This window comes from Oryctolagus cuniculus, chromosome 1, assembly GCF_051225735.1.
Source record: "Oryctolagus cuniculus isolate XC-2025 breed Fujian yellow rabbit chromosome 1, ASM5122573v1, whole genome shotgun sequence".
NCBI lineage: Eukaryota > Metazoa > Chordata > Mammalia > Lagomorpha > Leporidae > Oryctolagus > Oryctolagus cuniculus.
Window position 1 is genome coordinate 69,347,343 of NC_142867.1, and position 22,103 is coordinate 69,369,445.

Sequence of the window (22,103 nt, forward strand, 5' to 3'; positions counted from 1 at the left end):
AGCAGGCGCACCCTCGGGCTCCTAGGGAGTCCGGAAAGGCTGGGCTGCGGGGGTGTTGTGCCCACCCACCGGGATCGGGGTGAGTATGGCGGCCGGGCCCTGGCCCTTCAGACGAGACAGACTCGGGCAGAGCCCTGGACTGCGTTTCTAATGGACTTTATTGTCATCCGACACCACGGTGAAAAGGGACCTGCAAGCTCCAGGCCTGTACCTTGTGTCGCCACAGCAAACCACAACCCCCAGAGACCAGTCCCCCCTCCCCCCACCCGGCCCCCAACTACTCACAAGATAAATAGGTGTTACAGAGGAAACAGAATAAATTAATAACTTAAGTGATTAGGCACCAACAGTGATTTGAAAAATTAAATGTCAATTTTAAATGGTGACAAGAACAGAACTTAAGATGGGGCTGCATGTAGCCCACTTATCTCTTCCCAACAACTAGTGACAGTTCCGTGCGAAATGGTTCTACATTTCAGAACACGCGTAGCCCACACATATAACCGGTCCCCCAGGACGGCAGGGCTGGCCTCTCTGGGCCACGGCTGTACAAGGGGTAGTAGGAGAGGGGTGGAGGGCCTAGGGCTGAGGCCACAGCCCGGGACAGGTAAGGGAGCCAGAGGGCAGCCTGGAGTTGCAGGCCGTGTCCCAGAAACTTCCGAATTGTGCTTCTGTCTGAGACACGGGGCGAGTACCAGAGTGGAGGGAGAGAAGGGACGGGGTGCCGCTGAGCGACCCCACCTGGGAGACGCCATCGCCAGCTGCTCATCGTTGCCACAGGACTTGACTTGAACCTTGCAGAGGTAGAGCTGGAAGTGGGTGCTGCTGAGGCGCCCCCCAAGTCCGGGGTCTTGGTCCTTGACGGGGGCTTCAGGCCCAGTTTGAGCGGCGACTCCCTCTGGCCAGGGTGGCAGGTGGGTGTGCGCCAGACCCTGCGGGCAGCTTAGGGCTCGCGAGCCTGAGCGCCTGTCTCTGCCCATACTTGCGGCCTACGGGGTCCCCTAGGCAGAGGACCGAGAGCAGGACGAAGGCTGCCTCATTGAAGACTCCAACCAGTTCCACTCGCTGCAGGGCACACGGGGGACGTGGTCTGCGGCAACCCGGTGTCAACAGGGCGGCTGTGGGCTGGGCACTGGTGGAGTTGGGGGACACTACAAGCTTTGCCAGGAGGGAATCCCAGGAGAGGGCCTTAAAGAGACAGGCGGGTGGGTGGGAGGAGCCCGCAGCCTGCTGAGGCGTGAGGCTGCCCATGCTTCCGCCTGGGAACATGTGGCCTCGCTGCAGCAGCCTTTGTCCTGGAAGCCCCCGCCTGTGGTCTCTGTCCCCATTTGCATAACCAGTGGAGGTTCCTGTCCTCTTCCTCACCGATGAGGTTGCTGCCTCTGTCCTCAATGCGCAAGGGGATTTTTTTGCTGTGAGGAGGCATGCTAAGAGGGGCCTGGGGCCACCCCCAGCAGACATGGTGGGAAGCCTACTGGCCCTGGAGAAGCTGCTCAAAAACCCTGAACACAAAAATGTGAGACCGGCAACCCCAAGCTTCAGGCAGGCCTGCCACTCTGACCTTCCAAGCCCCGGGAGGAGGGCTCGGCTTCCCTGGGCCCTGCAGCCAAGTCCTGAGTCTGAAGCGGCACTTGGAAGGCTAGGGAGCACCAGACGGGGAGGCGAGACCCCCGGGGGGCTGCCCTCGGTCCTGGGCACTGCCTCCCGCATCTCCTCCAGTCACCTCTGCGCCCTCCACCTTGTGGAAACTCACTTGCTGTTTCTGTCCCAGGCGCCCTCGCGCTCCTGCGTCACCTCTCTCCGTACCACGCTGCCTCCTGCCCACACCATTCCCCCTCCACATACACGGCACTGTCCACTTCCGTCCAAGCCGCCATCGTGGGGGCTCCCGGGGCCCGGACCCCACTGTCCTGAGCTGCACGCCCTGCTCCTTGTGCTGGGGAGCCCACCGCCACCACCACCCATTTTCCCTTGCTCCCATCCCTGTACCCTGCAAGGCCGCCTCTGCTAAGGACAGCAGGCCTGGGGCGGTCTGCAGGTCGTGGCTGCAGAAGCACTGCTGTCACAAGGGGAGGTGGGCTGGGGGGTGGTGCTACAGCCACAGCCCCCAGCCTTCCCTCAGAGTCTGAGCAGGACAGAGAGGACAGAGGCAGCTCCTAACAAAGGTGGGTGGAGACATGGCCCTCAGGGAAGAAATTCACAGCGGTGGGGTGGGAGCCCTTGGGCTGAGGAGGGGTCTAGAGCAGGCCCTCACCTCCCAGGGGAGGGCTCAGGGTCCCTGACTTGGTCAAGCGCCTTGCCTTGAAGGCTGTGAGTGACAGAGCGGGGGAGGAGCCAGCTTGGGCCGCTGGCTCCCGCCCTTCCCTGGCGGCCAGGGCCGCGGCCTCACAGCTTGGCGCCCTTAGATGGCTCCGAGGACTGCCGCACGTCTGTCCACTCCTGCATGGTGCTCTGCAGGGCCTGGGTCTTCTCCTTGTCCACCTGAACGTAGTCCACCTTCTCGTCGGAGGTGACGGACGACGTGGATGGCTGAGGGCACGGGGAGAGGGGGAACGGTGAGCTCTGTGGCACTGCCTCCAGGCCCCGGGGCGATGCCCCTGGAACCGCCCCGCCCACCTACAGCAAGGAAGTTTTAGGGGGCCCTATGGCTTCACAGGGGCCTCCCAGAAGCACAAGTGAGTCTCAGATGGAGGGCAGGGAATCAGGGGAAAGGTACTGGCCCTTCCTGCCCTCCCCCCGCCACGCCAGGCACCTTGCGGTGAGGGCTTGGGGAGCCAGGCTGGAAGTCCAGGGCCAGGTAGTCGACGCTGCCCGTGCTCTTCTTAGGGGCTGGGCTGTTGGTGCCACTGGGAACAGGAGAGGCAGACACGGGGTTTTGCTATCACAAGGAGGAAACAACTGTTAGTGTGCGCCCGGTCGGCCCCTCCACAACTCCCAGCCTTGGCCAAAGCCAGCTGGGGACACCTGAGAGCTTGTCCCCTTCCCCAGCTGCTCAGAGATCTGCAAAGAGCTGTGCCCTCAGTGCTGGGGGCCTGTCATTAGCCGTGGGGCACCCACAGCAGTTCCATGCTCAGTGACGGGGCGGCTGGGGTCAGGCACGTACTTCCAAGATAGGTGGTTCCTGCCAGGGGCCAGACGGCTCCGGCACTGCTACCCCGATAGTGGGCGGGGCAGGGACCACAGCTGCCTTTCACTTAACTCATCTCCGGTGTTCAAGAAGGAGCTGGAGCAGGAAACTACGCCACCCAGCACAGGGCCTCCCGGGGGAAGGGCTCCCAGGGCCCCCACAGGCCTCACCATGGGAACGTAGTTCTCGTCGCTGTCCCCGGAGTCCGTGCTGGTGATGCTCTGGGTGGAGACGGGGCGGCAGTACTGGGACGAGCTGGAGCTGAAGGCACGGCTGGTGGGGGCAGAGGACAAAGCAGTCACCCGCCCGGACTCGCGCCTGGCGCCTGGCGCGAAGCAAGACCTGAAACAGGCAGGCAGAGGGACTCCCCGTCTCCAGACAAGGAACTCGCGCCTCCAGAGCAGGCTCCGCCTAGGCCAGTTAAGTACGCAGCTGTCCTGACCCCCCTCTAGCAGAGACACTTACTTGGCCCTAGACCAAGACTTGGTGACAGGTGACTTGAAGGGGAGCTCATCGATGACAGCGTTGTGTCTCAGGTCAAGTGGCGTTGGCTTTGCTGAAACACAGAGTAAGGAAGCCATCACGCTGATGGAGCGCACAGCCGGCCTCCGGCCGTGGCAGGACGGTCGGGACGCTGACATGCCACACTGGGGGACTGGAAGTTGAACCCGGACTGTGACTCCTGGCTACAGGGAGACCAGGGAGGCACAGTGACAGCTGTCGTGGGCAGCTGTGGAGTGACCCAGTGGCTGCGAGGGAGCAGCATCACCCCTGCACCGCCTCCTGTGTACTTCACATCGGGTCTAGGTTATCCTATCTGCACACCCTGTCAGCGCTGTCAGACTTCGCACTTGCCGAGCGCAGCTGCCCCGCGTGCTGGATGCACGATGGCTCACTCTGGCTGCAGGCCCGACGATGTCATCTTTGCCCATGTGGAAGTCACATCTTCAGATTCCAAACTGGGTATTGTTTGCACTGTAGCTAAGGTAACGAAGGGGACCCAGGGTCTTTCAGCAGATTTCTCTCCCAGCTTTACAACTTTTGAGAAGGAGACCACATGTGAAATGGAGAGGGGCACCGGGACAACCCCCCAGGGAAGGAGGGAAGTGGCCCTGAGCCTTCGAGGCTCCCACTCCACAGCTGAGATCCCCATGTGGCTAATCTGCTTCATGCCCTGAATCGGAACCACAGCCCCCAGAGCTGGAACCTAGAGTCAAACTTTCCTGTGCACCTGCTGTGTGCCAGTCACTGTCCTAGCTGCTTTCTGTGTAAACAAAGCTGGGAGGCAGGAATTACTATCCTATTTGCAGATGAAGAAAAGCAGTGTGCAACGAAGATCAAGGATTTGCCAAAGTCTCCCACCCCAGTCTAGGACCCACGCGGTCCCTAAGCAAACGCAAAAGGTGCCGGGATGGGGCTGGGTAAGAGTGGACTTACCTTTCCGGTCAGGTTTGAGGTTACGGTTGACAGGGGGTGGCTGGATCTCACTTCCCCGGCTGGGGCCGCGGTGCAGAGAAAGGGCAGAGGCCGGGTAGCCAAGCGGGTCAAAGTGGTGGGGCCCTGGGCTCATGGGGATATAGACACTCTGGGACGTGTCCCCTGCTCGCTCCAGGGCCAGCAGGGTCGAGGAACCTGGGTTCATGGGCACGTAGTTGTCTTCAGAGTTGGCACTGTCTGACCGGCCCAAAGCTGCTTTCCCTGCCTAGGGAGGAGAGGCAAAGAGACAGTGCTGACGCTAGGGAACACAGCCAGACCGGGGTGGGTTTTGTATATGAGGCAGGAAGAGTTGACTGGGTTAGCTACACTTTGAAACTATAAGGAAGACCGCGGCAGGGCTGGCTTCGTGGTGTAGCAGGTTAGGCTGCTACGGTTCAACTCCCTGCCTGGGGAAGACGGCCCAACTGCCAGCCCATGTGTGGAGCCTAGAGGGGCCTTGACCTGGCCATAGGAAATCTTTCTGCCCCTCTAACTCTGTCTTTCAAATAAAAAGACCTTGGGAAGACCAAATAAAAAAGCAAAGTGGAGAAAAAAAATCAGTCTGGGGGGTCTCTTCTAGCTCTTACAACCGCCTTGCGATCGACCATAATCAGAGTATGAATTCTCCTTGGGGGGTGGGTGTGCCCAGGTTTCAGGATGCACAGGGCATGGTCCCGGTGACGACACAGAATCTGTCAGGATGGAACGAGGGCCTGGGAAGGTGAAGGCTGGGGCAGCTGTGTTCCCCCAGTTTAGCTTTCAGCGTGTTCTGGGCTTACCCCAGGCACCAGATGACAGCCAGAGTTGCCAGAAAGTAGTGCAGTGCGGTAACCAGCTCCGGCCCTATCTGGTCAGACACCTTGGAGCACTGGGCGCAGCCTGGGATCCCGCATTTGAGGTAGAATTCTGCCACGCAGGCTGGGTCTGGGGCACCATCTCTGCTTGCCCTCTTGGAGTGGGGTATCCCTCCCTAGGGGAAGACCTCAGAGGGGAGGCTGCTGGCTTAGAAGACCCACCACCCAGAGCCAGGGGCTGCTGCATTGTGGACCCTCGGCTTACCCACCAAGGTGGAAAGCCTTGTGATCCAGTCTACGTAGGGACACACATTTCTACAGACTAGGGTACCTGTATCTTGTCCAAAAACGACGCAGGGACGTGAACTGAGACAAAGAACCCAGGCAGTGTTCTAAGAGAAAAACCCTATCACATTTTAGGGACTGTGCTTTTAGTGGCCTGAGGCCGCCTGGCCGAAGCCCACTCACCAGGAAAGATCCGATTCCATCGCTCGTGGACTCAGCAGGCCGGCCTGCACTCTCGGCTGCGCGCTGCGGGTACTCGTAGGTCTCGCAGGAGGAAGCTACGGCACAGAGGCACACACGAGTGAGCAACGTGCGGACACTTCCCCATCCCTCCCCCGTGCTGCTCGGCGTCCTACTGCTACTGCAGAGGCACCGTTCTCAAGCCCAGCACACCTGCAACACAGCCCCTTGGTGCCAGCTCCTCCTAGGCTTCCACGTCCAGCTCAGTGTCAGCAGCCGTGCGGACTCCACCCCTGACTTCTGCCCTCACTGCTGCCCCCCGTCGTGGACAGCACAGTTCACCCCAGCTGTCCCAGCAACACTGGCATTAACGTACACGTGTCTTACTTTCCCAACTAGATGTGAGCATCACATTCACGGGGGTGCCGGCATTGTGGCACAGCGTGTAAAGCCACTGCCTCAGATGCTGGCATCTCACGCGGGCACTGGTTCACGTCCTGGCTATGCCACTTTGGATCCAGCTCCCGGCTAATGGCCTGGGAAAAGCAGCGGAAGATGGCCCAAGTGTTTGGGCCCCTGCCACCCATGTTGGAGACCCAAATGAAGCTTTTGACTTGAGCTTGGCCCACTCTTGACTTAAGCCTGGCCCAAGGCTGGCTGTTACGGCCATCTGGGGAGTGAACCAGTACACAGAAGCGCTGTTTTTCCCTCTCTATAACTCTGATTTTCAAAATAAATAAATCTTCAAAATGTCCATGGGAAATGAACATTATGATAAAACTTCATGGATTTCAAAGTTTTTTTTTTGTACCAAAATGAACAGCTTTTCATTTCGTGTTTTCATGAACTCTTGGAAGTTCCTTTTTGGGAGGCAGTTTTCTTGCAACTCCGTTCCAAAGCACAGGTGACTGCTCTAACGAGTGGAGGCAGAAACCGCAGAGACTTGGGACCTGAGGGGTGGGGCCTCATCTCTGCCTCCAGTGACTCTGCAACCCTAGGCATGGCTCCTAACTACCCCGGGCCTCACGTGAGACAGACAACAGGGCTGCGTCCACCAGACCCTGCATGGCTTAAACAATACAAAAAGGCTTTGCAAGCCAGAAGCAAGGCACAAAGTGGGATGGACGGCTGTTCTTTTTCCATCCAACCGAAGAGGCTGGATGCAGGCTGGAATACTCCTCCCGGAAAACCAATGACCACAAAACTGAGCTGCCCCACACAGGGGCTGAGCCTTCAACCAGAGGTTCCAGAGTGGCTCAGGGGACGTTCTGAAGGTCTCACAAAGGACTGCCTCCAGTTTGGACTGATCCTCTAGTTTGTTAAATCTTTGATTTGAGTTATAAATGAATAAAATACCGTGATCTCTACTCCCAAGCCCATACTGTTATAGCGAGGTAAATGAAGAATATTCCATTTCACTTAGACTGCCACACTCCTGCCATGATGAACATCTACTTCCGGCCTCCAGGTGTTGGGGGGCCAGTGGGTAAGGGGGTCCAGGTTGGGGGGCTGCTCAAACTCCAGTTAGAGACCTTGCTAGTTCTTCAGTTTTCCTTGGCCAGGGATGACCAAGGACCAGCAAACCGCCAGGAGCCCCTGCCTCTCCTCCCTCTCCCTCGGGGCGCAGCCTGGGTGTACACTGACCTCGGTGCAGCCGGCTGTTGTCCATCGCGGGAAGCGTATTGCGCCTGGGGATGGTGGCAGCGACAGAGACTGATCTGCTGTGTTCGCCGATTGGGGGTCTCTGCTGAGGGCTGCCCCATCGAGGTGTTTCTGCCTGACTTGGCTTGGGGGGCCGGGGCGGGGGCGCTATGGCTGAGTCCCCAGGAGTGGCCACTGCCATGGCATTGTGGTTCTTGTCCAGCGTGAACGTCCTGGGGATCTGGTAGGCTGAGAGTGGGGTGCTCGGAAGGTCCATGTTGTCCACCAGGAGGTCCCCAAACTCACGGCACAGGGTGTTGCTGGGTGTCTTGAAGGTGTACACGTCCTCATTGTCTGTCTCGGAGCCTGTGAGGCTCCCCTTGGTGTGGCCGTGAGAAGCCAGGCTCCGGGGGAGGTCGTACGTGCTGTCTCTGAATTCTGCATTGTGCCGGCTTGGCTTGGGAAGGCTGTAGAAGCCATGGACTTGGCCGCTGACCCCGTTGACACAGTGTCCATTGCCCTGGGCGAGCTTCTGTACGGCGGTGTCGCTCCTCATGAGAAACGAGGTCCTGGTGCCCTGAGAGAAGCTGGCACTCCTAAGGAAGAAGAGAGGAGGGGCAGGAGGGTGAGAAGCCGGGGCTGCCTCCCTGGGAGGGAAGCTGAGAGTGCCAAGGCCCATGCAGCTGGGTGGTGTGGAAAAACCACAGGGTGAGGAGTCAGGCGGGCCTGAGGTTTACGTAGGATCTGCCACTTACTACTAGTGGGGGGACCCAGAGCGGGGCACTTCCTCCTTCCGAACTGGTTTAAGGATCTGCAAAACGGTGATGCAAAATGTCCTCTGAAGTGATCTGGTCTGTGTGGTACGCACTCAGATGTTCCACCCGTGTTCAAGGGCGTTAGCCTTCATCCCTCCCTGAAGTGACCGCATTTCCAGGGGCCAGTGCTCCCCTCTCTACCACCAGACTAGCACACTGCCTCAGTTCACTGCTGTTCACTGCTTTAAGAACCACAGAACATACACATTGCAGCACGATGGCCGTGACAGCAAAGAACACTTGGGCTGCTGTGAGACACGAGCGGCAACCCATTTTCTGAGTCTCGGTTTTCCTGCTGTAAAATAAACCAGCTAACGAGTGCAGATGCTGTAACTTATAAATAACTACTCCACGTAAGTTACACAGTTCTTTGCTACCACGTTTTATGGTTTTCTGAGAGACACTCAGAGGGGGGGAAAAGATCTTTTTCCAAAAATCTGAAAGACGGCTTCTTATTTGGGAACTATATCCAGGCTAAAAAAATCAAATCCAGCAAGAAGGGGTTGATTGTTAATTTCTTTTACTTTAGGTGCAGAGGGAGAAGGCCAGCAGTACGAGAGGGGGTTGGGGTGACGTTCCTGTGCTGTCGCTGGCATGCCCAAGACTTGCCCGAGCCCCTCCCAGCCGGGACCTGGGGGGTCTCCCTGAGCTGACAGCAGGAAGGTCCGCAAGCCTCTGGCTCCCCCAGAGTGGCTCTCAGCCTGGATTCTGTGTCCTGGGGAGGAGGAAAACACAGGAAACTGGGGACCGCACGGTAAAGTTCTAGGTAGGCAGGATCCAGATCTGCCTGACTCTATCAGGGCTCTCCATAGGGGCTCATTGGGGGAAAAAAAACAAATCCTTTAGAGCAGTGATTCTTGATGTTTGGGAGACCATAGGTGTCTTCAAGAAGCTGACAAACAAGATCTTAGGGTTTCTCACCAGCAAACAGCATATTTGCATGTAACCTCTGGGGAATACCCTGCGAGGCCAATCCAGGGAATGGTGCTCATCGGGAGCTTGTTGTTATGGATGCGGCCACCAGAGGGCGCTAGAAAACAGGGGCCAGGACCTCAGAATGACAACCAGGTGTGCTGCAGGCTCCCTCTTAGGCAAACATGCACCCCTGATGGCTGGGAATTCCATTTCAGTCCCCAAACCTTCCCAGGCCCTCCTCCCAAGGCCGATGCATTCCTTTGCCTTTTCTGTCTCATTCCACACACATAACCCAGTGAGCAGCCACAGCCTAGATCATTGAGCGCGGAGGGTGTCAAAGACAGACCCTGAATTCACATTGATCCCCTCTCTGTGGTCCCTTTCATTCTGCCTTGTGCAGTTTCTGACTCTCCATTGAAGCCCCTCCCCCGACACCTGGATTTAACAGTCACTGACCAGTGTTTGCCTTTCCATCTGAGTCAGAGATGCCACCTGCCCTGTCGAGGCGGTGATGGTGGCTGGTGTGTGTCACGGCCATGGAGGGGGTGACATGCGTGCAAATCATGACAATCAAGGCAGGGGTGAGGCCGTGGCTGTTGACAGTTCTACTAAGCCTCCCCGGCGGCAGGCCTGGCAGACAGTGGGAGGGAAGCTTCTCCACAGATCTGCATCTGAGCGAGGCCAGGAGGATGAACAGGACCTGGCCAGGCAAAGTGCACGAGAAGGAGGCACAGGACACGCGAGAGCCTCGTCAGGCTGTGGAACTGCGAGCTGCTTGGGGAGGAGCTAGCGTGTTAGAAGGCTGGGCTGGAAGCAAGACAAGTACCACATGACCTCCCTCCCTTGTGTCATTTCACACGACAGGCGCCCTCAGAAGCAGACAGCAGAATGTGGTGATCAGAAGCTGCAGGAAGGCGTTGGCTAAAGGATACACAGTGAGAGTTACGCAGGAGGAATACGTTTCAGATTTATCCGCAGAGCAAGGTGATCACAGTCAGGGATGATGCACTGTATTCTTGAAAAATGCATTATCAGCTTTGTGCATCCACCGCAAGATAAATAACTGTGATGTAATGCAATTGTGAATTAGCCAGATTTAGCATGGTGGTATAATGCGTTAATCTGCTGCCTGCTGTGCTAGTATTCCATGTGGGCACTGGTTCCTGTCCTGGCTGCTCCACTTCTGATCCAACTCCCTGCTAATGGCCTAGGAAGTCAGTGGAAGCACTTGGGCCCCTGCCACTCACATGGGAGACCTGGAAGAAGCTCCAGGCTCCTGGCTTCAGCCTAGGCCAGTCCTGACTTTTGCAGCCATGTGAGGAGTGAACCAGCGAATGAAAGATCTCTCTTTCTCTCTGTGTCACTCTGCCTTTAATATAAATCAATCTTAAAAAAGGGGCTACCCACCTACGATTTCCCACCTGCCAACGCCATCGGGTCCCACTGAATCCACTCCAGTTCAGTTCCCTGTGGTGTTTCTTCCGGGATTAATGAAGGGGCTGAGCTGGTCTCTGCCCAGGGCCTACCACTGGCCCAAGACCTCTCAGATGCTCTATGCCTGCCGACTGTCTCAACACAGACATCTCCCGTCCTGTCTCGGTGTCTCAGGCCTAGGCCCAAACTCCCGGGCTTATTCCGATGTCTCTCCAATTCTGTCTCCCTGCCAAGGGAGAATCCCCTCAAAGCCCACTTTGTAGGGCTCCCAGCGTGTCCCGCACGCCAGCCTCTGGGCTGGGCTGGGCTGGGCTGCTGCTGTGTCTGGAAGGCTTCCTACTTCATTGTGGCGAGTTCTTCATCCGTCACACCCAGCTCAGATGGCACAGCTGTTACAGCTGTTTCTTACGTCCTCTACTCCGAACACAATCGGTCACCCGCCCCACTCTGTTCTTGGAGCAGCGAGCACTTTGCACCTGTATCCCGCACCCTCGTTTCTTCCACCAGACGGTGACTTCCTTGAAGACACGGTCTTACTCACCGCCCTCCCTCAGCAGCCGGCTCAGTGCTCGCCACACAGCAAACAAGGAAGAAATGTCTGATGAACGCACAGCACAGGAACGCGCAAGGGAAGAAATGAACAAAGAGCAGGCTGACGCGGCTCGAGGTCTCTGGATCGGCACGTTGAATCCCTTCTCGTGTTTCACCCACTGCCTCCGGCCTGAACATCCTCTCTAGCTCCTGGACCCGCTCCCCCTAAACAGGCCCCACACAGACTGACCGCCAGCCCCTAGGGAGCCATGCATACCTCTCTGGAATGCTTTCTTGTATACCAGCATCATACACAAAGCCCCAAAGAAGCCTTTATAGGTTTGAAGGCCTCACAGGTTCCTAGTCCCCCCTTCCACTGTGAGCCTGCGTGCCTTCCAGCGTGGTACTGGCCGCTCGGGCCTGTGTCTTTCGGCTGCCCCTTCGCCATGTGCTGCTGTACGTGGCACAGGGCCTGGCGGATGACACGGATGCAGGTTCAGGGGCACGGACCATTAGTACGTCAACAACCAGGTAAGAGGGGCCGAGCAAGGGAGACAAACTTGTCCGAAGTCACATACTTAGAAGGAGAACTTGCTCTGCCCCTGCTCGAACCATAGTACTACCAAGTGCTTCTTTGGGGAAGAATCAGGAGGGGGGTTCCCAGGGCTTGGCAGTCCTGTGGTCTCTCCCCATTGGCGTGTGACCTTGGTGTCCTGAGGAGCTCTTGTGGCATGGATCCCTAGAAGCAGCGCCTTTTCCCCCAGGGCTGACAGGAGCACAGGGAGGGGAGGGGAGGGGAGGGGAGGGGAGGGGAGATGCCGTGGCAGGCACATTGCATGTGCTGTCACTGCAAATCCTCCGCACAGCTCTGAGACGCGCACGAGCGAGACCGGAAATGGCAGAGGTGGTGTAGGTGACACACAAGTATTCGGGGAAGCTCCCTGGAGGCAGAGGGCAGTTGGGGAGAAAACACTCCCTCAGGACAGCAGCTCAGCGCTCCTCTCCTGCCCGTCCCTGGCTGCCGGCTCTCCCGCCTCCTCTTCTTGAATACACTTTGGTCATCGTGAAAACTCGAAACGCTCCGGGCTTTCAGACATGGTCCCCCAGTTTTTCTAGCCAATTTCTGCTCATGTTTCCATGTAATTTTATGACAATTTATGCACCATTCCATACCATGACTTAGCTCTGCTCTACCCTACTACTCTACCTTAATGACGAGAGGTGGAGAAACACACACACAAGACACACCCCCCACAGCCACGGGAGGAGGGTGGGGAAAGAGAGCTTCCACTTGCTAGCTCACTCCTCAAATGGCCCCAACAGCTGGAGCCTGGAACTCAATCCAGGTCTCCCACAGGAGTGGCAGGGAGCCACGTACTCGAGCCGTCACCACTGCCTCCCAGGGTGTGTGTTAACAGGAAGCTGGGAGTGGGAGTGGGAGCCGGACTTGAACTCAGGTATTACAATATAGGATGCAGGCATCTTAACTGCTGGGCTAATGCCTGCCCTGCCCAGGTTGCTTTGTGATGTGCATGTTCCCCATGGAAGGGCACCTTGATCTATAAACGCTTTCCAGGGGATAAACCACCATTCAGACTCCTGCAGCTGTCATGAGCAACCTGAGGAGGTCACTCGGCCCACTCGGCCCAGTGTCCCGCGCCGACCCGCCCCGGACGGATCCTTCCTGGGAGAGGACACCTCAGGAATCTGGGTCACAGTCTCCGAGGGGTGAGGCAGTCTTTCGGCTGAAGTTTGCAGCTCACCTCGCTGGGGTTCCAGAGCGTAGCTGTACGTGTGAAAATAAACGAAACCAAAACTTGGATGTTCTGCCCTTGCTCAATCCAAGCTGCTGGGTGCGTGAGTCGGGGAAACCTTGGGCAAGATCAATGACAGGAAAGCTCTCCACTGACATTGCCCATTTCACCTTTTACCCACCCTCCTTCCACAGAACACTCCTACAGGGCCGACGACGCTTTCACTCGGAAACCTCACCCCTTACGACTTCACACCCCCCACCTTCTCCAGAATTACGGCTTTTCGGGGCATGTGACTTGCCTCAATGCATCACCTGTCAGAGGTTTAAAAGCCTCTGTGAAAGAAGACAGAGACTGGCTACACACTGAAGCCCCAAAGGCTGGTGGGTAAAAATAAATCCAGGAAAACTGATTTGTCTTCAAAGGCACAAAGAACTCTGTCTCGACACTGCCAGATCAAAACTTTTCCCACCGGCAATAGCTGCTACTCCGAATAGCCACTATTTTAGCTCGGTGAAAGACCTGGATTTGGAAAACTCACATTATTTTAGCAAGAATACTTGTGCATGTCATCTAGTACTTGAAGGAAGAATAGTGGCTATGAGTACAGTAAAGCCATGATAAATAATTCATACTTTCATCTCTAAGGTGCTTAATTTGTTGCAGCCCGATATCAGGTTCTCCCATAAATGAAACAGAGGCTGGTATTATTAGCCTCGGTAAATACTATTTCACCCAAGTAATCCGTATTTATGTCCAGTTACTGCCAGGCAGAGATGAATAAGCTGATTGTCTCTTCACGGTTCCCACTCAAAAGTACCCTTACAGAATTATTTTGGAGATCCTGCGAGGTAAGTAATGTGTAAGCACTTTGTAGAAGGCGTCCTTCCTTCTCCCCGGAGTACCTGGTAGAAAGTGTGAGTACCGAAGGCTCTGCAGGAGTAAAGCCCATTCACATCCTACCAACGCTGAATCTCACTGAGGTTTTCAAGTCTGTTTCCACGTGAAGGGGCACAGGTGAAGGTGCTTATTGGCCACGCCTACTTATTTTTTAATTTACTAGAGAGGGAGGGAGGAAGGGAAGGAAAAAACAGACAGGCAGACAGGGATCTTTTACCCACTGGGCCACTCTCTAAATGCCCACAACAGCTGGGACTGAGCAAGGGTGAAGGCAGAAGCTGAGTACTCAATCTGGGTCACCAACATGGGTGCAGGGACCCAAGTACTTGGGCCATCACTTGCTGCCTCCCAGGATACACACTAACAGGGAGCCGGAATTGCAGCAGAGCAGGGCCTCAAACCGAGGCTGTTCAAAAGGGCACGTGGGCATCCCAAACAGCATCTTGAAGGCCAAATGTCTTTCTTACCTGTTAATCTTTGGGTAGTGTGATATGCAAGGTTGATGTCATTAGTCCTAAATAGATATCCAGCTGTTTCAGCATCACTTTATTGAAAACACTGTTCTTTTCCCAATGGTACCTTTGTCAAAAACGCACGCGCGTGGGTGAGTATGTGCTTTTTTCCGGGACTCAATTTTCAGTTCTAGTGATCAGTACGTTCATCCTTTCATCGATACAATATTGTCTTATGATATTGGTACCTTTTCTTTTGATCCCTTTATTGAACGGGCAAGGATCTCCAAGTACAAGTCTGAATAGAAATGGTGAGAGGGGTTGGCATTCTGGCAAAGTGGGTAAAACCTGTGATGCTGGCATCCCATATGGGCACTGGTTCGAATTCTGGCTGCTCACTTTTTTTTTTTTTTTTTTTTGACAGGCAGAGTGGACAGTGAGAGAGAGAGAGACAGAGAGAAAGCTCTTCCTTTTCCATTGGTTCACCCTCCAATGGCCGCTGCGGCCAGCGCAATGCGGCTGGCACACCACGCTGATCCGAAGGCAGGAACCAGGTGCTTCCCCTGGTCTCCCATGCAGGTGCAGGGCCAAGGATTTGGGCCATACTCCACTGCCTTCCCAGGCCACAGCAGAGAGCTGGACTGGAAGAGGAGCAACCGGGACAGAGTCCAGGGCCCCGACTGGGACTAGAACCCGGGGTGCCGGTGCCTCAGGTGGAGGATTAGCCTATTGACCCGCAGCGCCGACCAGTTTTTTTTTTTTTTTTAAAGATTTATTTCTTTGAGGCCGGCGCCGCGGCTCACTAGGCTAATCCTCCGCCTTGCGGCGCCGGCACACCGGGTTCTAGTCCCGGTCGGGGCGCCGGATTCTGTCCCGGTTGCCCCTCTTCCAGGCCAGCCCTCCGCTGTGGCCAGGGAGTGCAGTGGAGGATGGCCCAGGTGCTTGGGCCCTGCACCCCATGGGAGACCAGGAAAAGTACCTGGCTCCTGGCTCCTGCCATCGGATCAGCGCGGTGTGCCGGCCGCAGCGCGCTGGCCGCGGCGGCCATTGGAGGGTGAACCAACGGCAAAGGAAGACCTTTCTCTCTGTCTCTCTCTCTCACTGTCCACTCTGCCTGTCAAAAAAAAAAAAAAAAAAAAAAAAAAAAAAAAAAAAAAAAAGATTTATTTCTTTGAGAGGCAGAAGCAGAAAGAGAGAGAGAGAGAGAGAGAGAGAGAGAGAGAATCTTTCATCCATTGGTTCACTCCCCAGATGGTCACAATGGCTGGAGCTGGACTGATCTGAAGCTAGGCGGCAGGAGCTTCCTCCAGGTCTCCCCCACTGGGGCAGGAGCCCAAGGATCTGGGCCATCTTGTACTGCTTTCCCAGGCCACAGCAGAGAGCTGGATCGGCAGTGGAGCAGCTGGGACTTGAACCGATGCCCATATGGATGCTGGTGCTGCAGACTCGGGCTTTAACCTGCTGCGCCACTGTGCCAGCCCCCTGGCTGCTCACTTCTTATCCAGCTCCTTGCTACTGGCCTGGGAAAGCATTGGATGATGGCCCAACTACTCGGGCCCATGCACCTACGTGGGAGACCCAGAAGAAGCTCCTGGCTTCAACCACGACCAGCCCTGGTCATTGCAACCATCTGGGCAGTAAATCAGTGGGTGGAAGATCTCTCTGGGGAGAGAGAAGGAGAACCCTCTCTTTGTAACTCTTTCAAATAAATAAATAATAAATCTTTCAAAAAAAAAAAAAAAAAAACAAAACCAAGAAATAGCGAAAGCAGGTGTTCACTCCTTGTCTCAAACCTTAGAGGAGGGAGTATGTTCAACATTTCTCACTCAGGTTTATTAACTGTAGATTATCCTTAGGAGTCCTTTATTAGTCTAAAGAAGTTCTCTTCCATTCACAATTTGCTAAGAAATCCTTTTTTTAAATGAAGCAGTGAATTTTGTTAAGTGTTTTCTCTGAGTCTATTGAAGTGCTGATTATATGACTTTCCAATTTCATTCTCTTAAAGTGATGAATTACACTGTGTGGTCTTTAAAAAAAGTATTTATTTTCATTTTATTTGGGAACAGAGAGTTTCCATCTGTTAGTTCATTTCCCAAATACCAACAACAGCCAGGGCTAGGCCAGGCTCAGGCAAGGAGCCTGGAAATCAATTTGGGTCTGCCACATGGATGGCGGGGACCCAAGCACTTGAGCCGTCACTGCTGCCTCCAAGGGTCCGGATGGGAAGTGGAGGAGTAGGGACTTGAACCAGGCACTCCAATATGTGATGTGGGCATTTCAAGTGGCATCTTAACCCTTGTGTCAAATGTCTGCCACACAAGGGTTGCTTTTTAAATATCTCAAACCAAGTGTTCCTGAGATAAACACTACTTGTCATAATGTCTGGTCTCTAATGTATACACACATATATCTTCCCTAGCATGTATATGAACCCCAAACCACACTTAGTTGGGATTCAATTGTTAACACTTTTTTTTTAAAATAAAGGATTTCTGTTTCTTTTTTCATGGGGGAATCTACCTGTAATTTTCTTCCCTGGGATCTTTACGAGGGTTTGGTAGTGTAGTTATACTGCTCTCAGGTAACAAAAGGATCCCCTCTTCCTCCTCTGTTTTAGAAAAGACTGAGGGCAGGGTTTCATCTTTGAATGCTCAACAGAATTTACCAGAAAAAACTGTCTGGGCATAGTCTTCCAGGTTATTTATCCAATAGAAATAGCTGAATGTCCACTTGGGGCCACTGTTGTGGTGCAGTGGGTCAAGCCGCCACCCGAGATGCTGGCATCTCATATGGGCGCCAGAAAGAGTCCTGGCTGCTCCACTGGGAAAGCAGAAGATGGCCCAAGTGCTTGAGCCCCTGCCACCCTTGTGGGACACCAGGCTCCTGGAACTTAGCTGTTGTGACCATTTGGGGAATGAACTAGTAGACAGAAGATTCTCTCTCACTCACTCACTATAACTCTGCCTTTAAAAAACAACAACAACAACAAAACAAAACAAAACTAAAAACAAAGAAACGTCCACACAGGGGCAGGTGTTGTGATGCAGTGAGTTAAGCTGTCATTTGGGACACATGTATCCCATATTGGAGTCCTGGCTACTCTGTTTCTGAACCAGCTTCCTGAGAATGGCTCAAGTACTGGGCCCCTGCCTCTCATGTGGGAGACCTGGATAACGTTCCAGGCTCCTGGCTTCAGCCTGGCCCAGCCCTGGATGTTGTGGCCATTTGGGGGAGTGAACCAGTGAATGGAAGATATGCCCACCACTTCTCTCTGTCTCTCCCTTTCTGACTTTAAAATAAATAAATCTAAAATTTAAAAAGAGAAATTAACAAGCATTGGCAAGCAGAAATTGGAACTTTTGTGCACTGTCAGTGGGAATGTAACATGGTACAGCTGCTATGGAAAACAGTACAGCAGTTTTTCAATAAATTCAAAGAGTGAAAAAGAGAGACAGAGACAGAGAGAGACAGAGACAAAGAGAGATGAAGACCTTCCAACCACTAGTTTACTCCCCAAATGGCTGCTAAGGTCAGGGTTGGGCCAGGCTGAAGCCAGGAGCCAGAACTCCATCTGAGTCTCCCACAGGGTCCATGTACTCAGGCCATCTTCTGCTGTTTTCCCAAGGGCGTTAACAGGGAGCTGGATCAGAAGTGGAGCATCTGGAACTCAAACTACTGCTCTGATATGCTGTAGGCAGCCAGCTTGATCTGCTGTGCCATAATGTTTTCTTTAAAAAAAAAATTGTTGGGGCCAGCAATCATCAAGTGTAAGAAAAACATACCACATATAGGAGAATAAGAACAAAAACAAGAGCTGATCTCTCTCTCTCTTTGAAAGAAAGGATGGTTAGAAGACTGCAGAATGGCATTCTTTAAATCCTCAAAGAAAACAGAATTGCCAGGGCCAGTTGTGGCACAGAGTGTTAAGCTGCTCTGCTGATGCAGGGTGCCGGTTTGAGTCCCTGCTGCTCTACTTCCAATCCAGTTCCCCACTAATGTGATTGAGAAAGCTGTAGAGGATGGTCCAAGAACTTGGGCTCCTTTTGCATCCACATGGGGAGACCCAGATGGAGTTCCAGGCTCCTGGCTTCGGGTGGCCCAGTCCTGTCCATTGCAGCTATTTAGGGAGTGAATCAGTAGATGGAAGATTCCTCTTTCTCTCCCTGTCTCTAAATCTGCCTTTCAAATAAATAAATAAGTAAACCTTTAAAAAGAAGAGAGAAAACAGAACTGCCACTCCAGAATTCTGTACCCAGCAAGAATCTCTCTTTAAAAAATTACAGTGAGGGCTGGTGTTGTGGTGCAGCAGATTAAAGTCCTGGCCTGCAGTGCCGGCATCCCATGTGGGCGCGGGTTCACGTTCCAGCTACTCCACTTCTGATCCAGATCCCTGCTAATGTGCCTGGGAAAGCAGCAGAGGATGGTCCAAGCGCTTGGGCCCTTGCACCCTTGTCAGAGACCCAGAAGAAGCTCTTGGCTATTGCTTCTGATTGGCTCAGCTTCAGCCATTGTGGCCATTTGGGGAGTGAACCAGCGGATGGAAGACCTGTCTCTACCTCTCTCTGTAACTGTCTTTCAAATGATAAGTAAAATAAATCTTTAAAAAAAAACTTACAGTAAAATTAAGATTGCCCAGATAAACAAAAGCTGGGAATATTTGTCAAGAAGTGACTCACATGGCAAGAAATGGTAAAGGGAACTCTTCTACTGAAGAAAAGAAGAGCAGGTGAAAACCTCACTGGGCAATGTTTAACTTTTGCTTTCAACATTTACTTACATCTTCAAAAACTTAAAGAGGGAGAAAGTCTTCTACTGCTCTATAGCTATTCTGTCTCTGTTTCTTTCTCCTAGATCCAACTTTCCTTCTGTTACCATCTTGTTTCAGCCTGGAGAACTGATTTATCACTTACATAAAGCAGGAATCCTGGAAATTATCTAATTTTCTCTTCATCTGAGAATGTCTTAATTTTTATCCCTGAGGGACATTTTTGAAGAATGCAGACTTTCGGGCTGACAAATGTTCTTTTTCCTTTCTATTGATTTTTTTTTTTTTTTTGACAGGCAGAGTGGACAGTGAGAGAGTCAGAGAGAAAGGTCTTCCTTTGCCGTTGGTTCACCCCTCAACGACTGCCATGGCTGGTGCGTTGCAGCCGCCGCAGCACGCTGATCCGATGGCAGGAGCCAGGTGCTTTTCCTGGTCTCCCATGGGGTGCAGGGCCCAAGCACTTGGGCCATCCTCCACTGCACTCCCTGGCCACAGCAGAGAGCTGGCCTGGAAGAGGGGCAACCGGGACAGAATCCGGCACCCTGACCGGGACTAGAACCCGGTGTGCCGGTGCCGCAAGGCGGAGGATTAGCCTATTGAGCCGTGGCGCCGGCAGCTCTTTTCTATTGATTTCAAGTGTGTTTTCCTTATCTTGTGAAATACTGTTACCATAAGGCTTTAAAATTTGATAATTCAACATTTGGGCTATCTCTAGGTTCACATCCATGCCTTCCATTGACCACTGGTTACATTCTGCTGGGTCTCTGTAGGCTCAGAACTGTTGGATTAGATCCTAATGTTATGTTATGTAGATGCTAGCTTCTGTTGCAATCTTCTAGAGAAAGTGAATGTTTTTGTTTCTGCAGGAAACCGACCTGGGTTAGGTTTAGACTGCAGACTCTATCTTTCCTTCTGTGTGTGGTGATTCAAATCCTAGGTCAGCCCACACAGTCCTTGCCATGCTAGTTTGGATCTGTCCCACAGATGTAGCTCAAACTGACTCTAAGATCTGTATGATTTCATAGCTAGAATCTGGAGATCCCGCCTCCAGATCTCTCCACTCTCAGATACTCAATCTACTGCAGCCCCCAAAGGGGCTCTCTTCTGGTTCCTCCACCCAGAGAGATGAGGTTTCTTTGACGTGGGTAACCACCTTGCTCTACTACACTGCTCTGCGATAGGGCCTGCCCTGGAGGCAAGCCCATGAGAGACAGAAAATTCACCTGTGTGCAGCAGCGTCTCCAGATTTTCTCCCCTCCACAATCTGTTGCTTTTTATTGTTTTTTTGGAGTCTTTGGGTAACCGTATTGAGGTTCTGTCTGGAATTTTTAGTTGTAATCAGTGTGAGGGACAGCCAGAAGTGGCTTTTGGCACCAAAACGAAACTGGAGCACCTGAATTCTTTTCCAGAGTTTCTACAGTTCTAAAATTCACCGTTTATCACCTATGATATCCATTCCCTGTCACAGACTAAAAATTAGCAATTATCTAAAAATCTCTGTAGGGTAGCTCCAAAGTTGGGGTTTGTTTGGATCTGTTACTATGTAGTGAGTTCTCTCAACTTTGGGTTGGTTCCATAGTTTCTTCATATGTCTGGCAATCTTTTATTGTATAACAAACATTTTAGATGATATAATATAGGGACTTATAAGAAAAGCCACGTAAATATAATCTCCCTTCTTTAAAGGAACAAATCTCTTCCAGTTTCTGCCCAGTATTTTATTGTTCAGTGCTTTCAAACAGGTTTTTTAAAAAATATTTTGTCCGGAGTTTATAACTGTTACAGTAGGTCTAATATTCAAACTACTTACTGAGGCCAGTGCTGTGACGTAGCAGGTAAAGCCTATGCCTGCAATGCTGGCATCCCATATGAATGCCGGTTCGAGTCCCGGCTGCTCCACTTCTGATCCACTCTCTCCTATGGCCTGGGAAAAGCAGTAGAAGATGGTCCAAGTCCTTGGGTCTCTGCACCCACGTGGGAGACCCAGAAAAAGCTTCTGGCTTCAGATCAGCACAGCTCCAGCTGTTGCAGCCAATTGGGGAGTGAACCAGCGGATGGAAGAACTCTCTCTCTGCCTCTTCTCTCTGTGTAACTCTGACTTTCAAATACATAAATAAATCTTAAAAAAAGGGGGGGGCAGTGCCATGGCTCACTTGGTTAATCCTCTGCCTGTAGCGCCAGCATCCCATATGGGTGCCAGGTTCTAGTCCTGGTTGCTCCTCTTCCAGTCCAGCTCTCTGCTGTGGCCCAGGGGGGCAGTGGAGGATGGCCCAAGTGCTTGGGCCCTGCACCTACATGGGAGACCAGGAAGAAGCACCTGTCTCCTGGCTTCGGAACAGCACAGTGCCAATTGTAGCGGCCATTTGGGGGGTGAACCAACGGAAGGAAGACCTTTCTCTCTCTCTCTCTCTCTCTCACTGTCTATAACTCTACCTGTCAAATAGAAAAGAAAAGAAAAAGTAAAACTGGTAGAGTAGCCATCTACAGAGGAAAGGAGAACATCTGCGTTTTAGTTCTGTCTCTGCCACTTTCTAGTGGTGAGCCTCAGTTTCCCTATCTATAAAATGGAGATAAATTATCTACATTGGCTGCTTCTAAGTGTGTTTTGCTGTTTCAAGTGAGAACATGGATGAAAATATCCTCTCAAACATCGTGAGGTGATAATGAATACAGCAGTTTCCTTACTTGCCATTTCTAAATTAATTAAGGAACATAATTCATAACTTGCTGGCCATTGGAGCAGCAGAGAACTAGCCCTGGCAAAGTCTCTCAGCTCAGTGCTCTTGCGTACCCTAACGATGGGAAATCCAAGATAATGTGAATATGTACAGGTTCTGCAAAAGCCGACAGCGACAGAAAAACAAAAATACAAACTGTTATTCCACAGTGGGGAGTCTTGGCTCTATAAATTTCTGTGCTAATAGAAATATCTGCTATCTATCCATCCAGTATGGTAACCACTAGCTACACGGGGCTTCTGAGCAAGGGCCAGGGCAGCCAAGCAACTGAATTACCACATGGAAGAAAGCAGCTC

The 22,103-nt window shown here is 53.0% G+C and overlaps 1 protein-coding gene across 1 annotated transcript in view; it reads right to left on the minus strand.

Annotated features, from left to right (window-relative positions):
* Positions 1-140: 140 nt before the first annotated feature.
* Positions 141-22,103, minus strand: part of GAB2 (GRB2 associated binding protein 2) — a 186,469-nt gene continuing 164,506 nt past the window's right edge. The window contains exons 4-10 of the mRNA XM_051822089.3: positions 7,507-8,099; positions 5,866-5,960; positions 4,565-4,829; positions 3,593-3,683; positions 3,298-3,400; positions 2,753-2,878; positions 141-2,529 (exon numbers count right to left, since the gene is read on the minus strand). Coding sequence (XP_051678049.2) covers positions 2,386-2,529; positions 2,753-2,878; positions 3,298-3,400; positions 3,593-3,683; positions 4,565-4,829; positions 5,866-5,960; positions 7,507-8,099 — 1,417 coding nt within the window. The 3' untranslated portion in view covers positions 141-2,385. The remainder of the gene's footprint in view (positions 2,530-2,752; positions 2,879-3,297; positions 3,401-3,592; positions 3,684-4,564; positions 4,830-5,865; positions 5,961-7,506; positions 8,100-22,103) is intronic.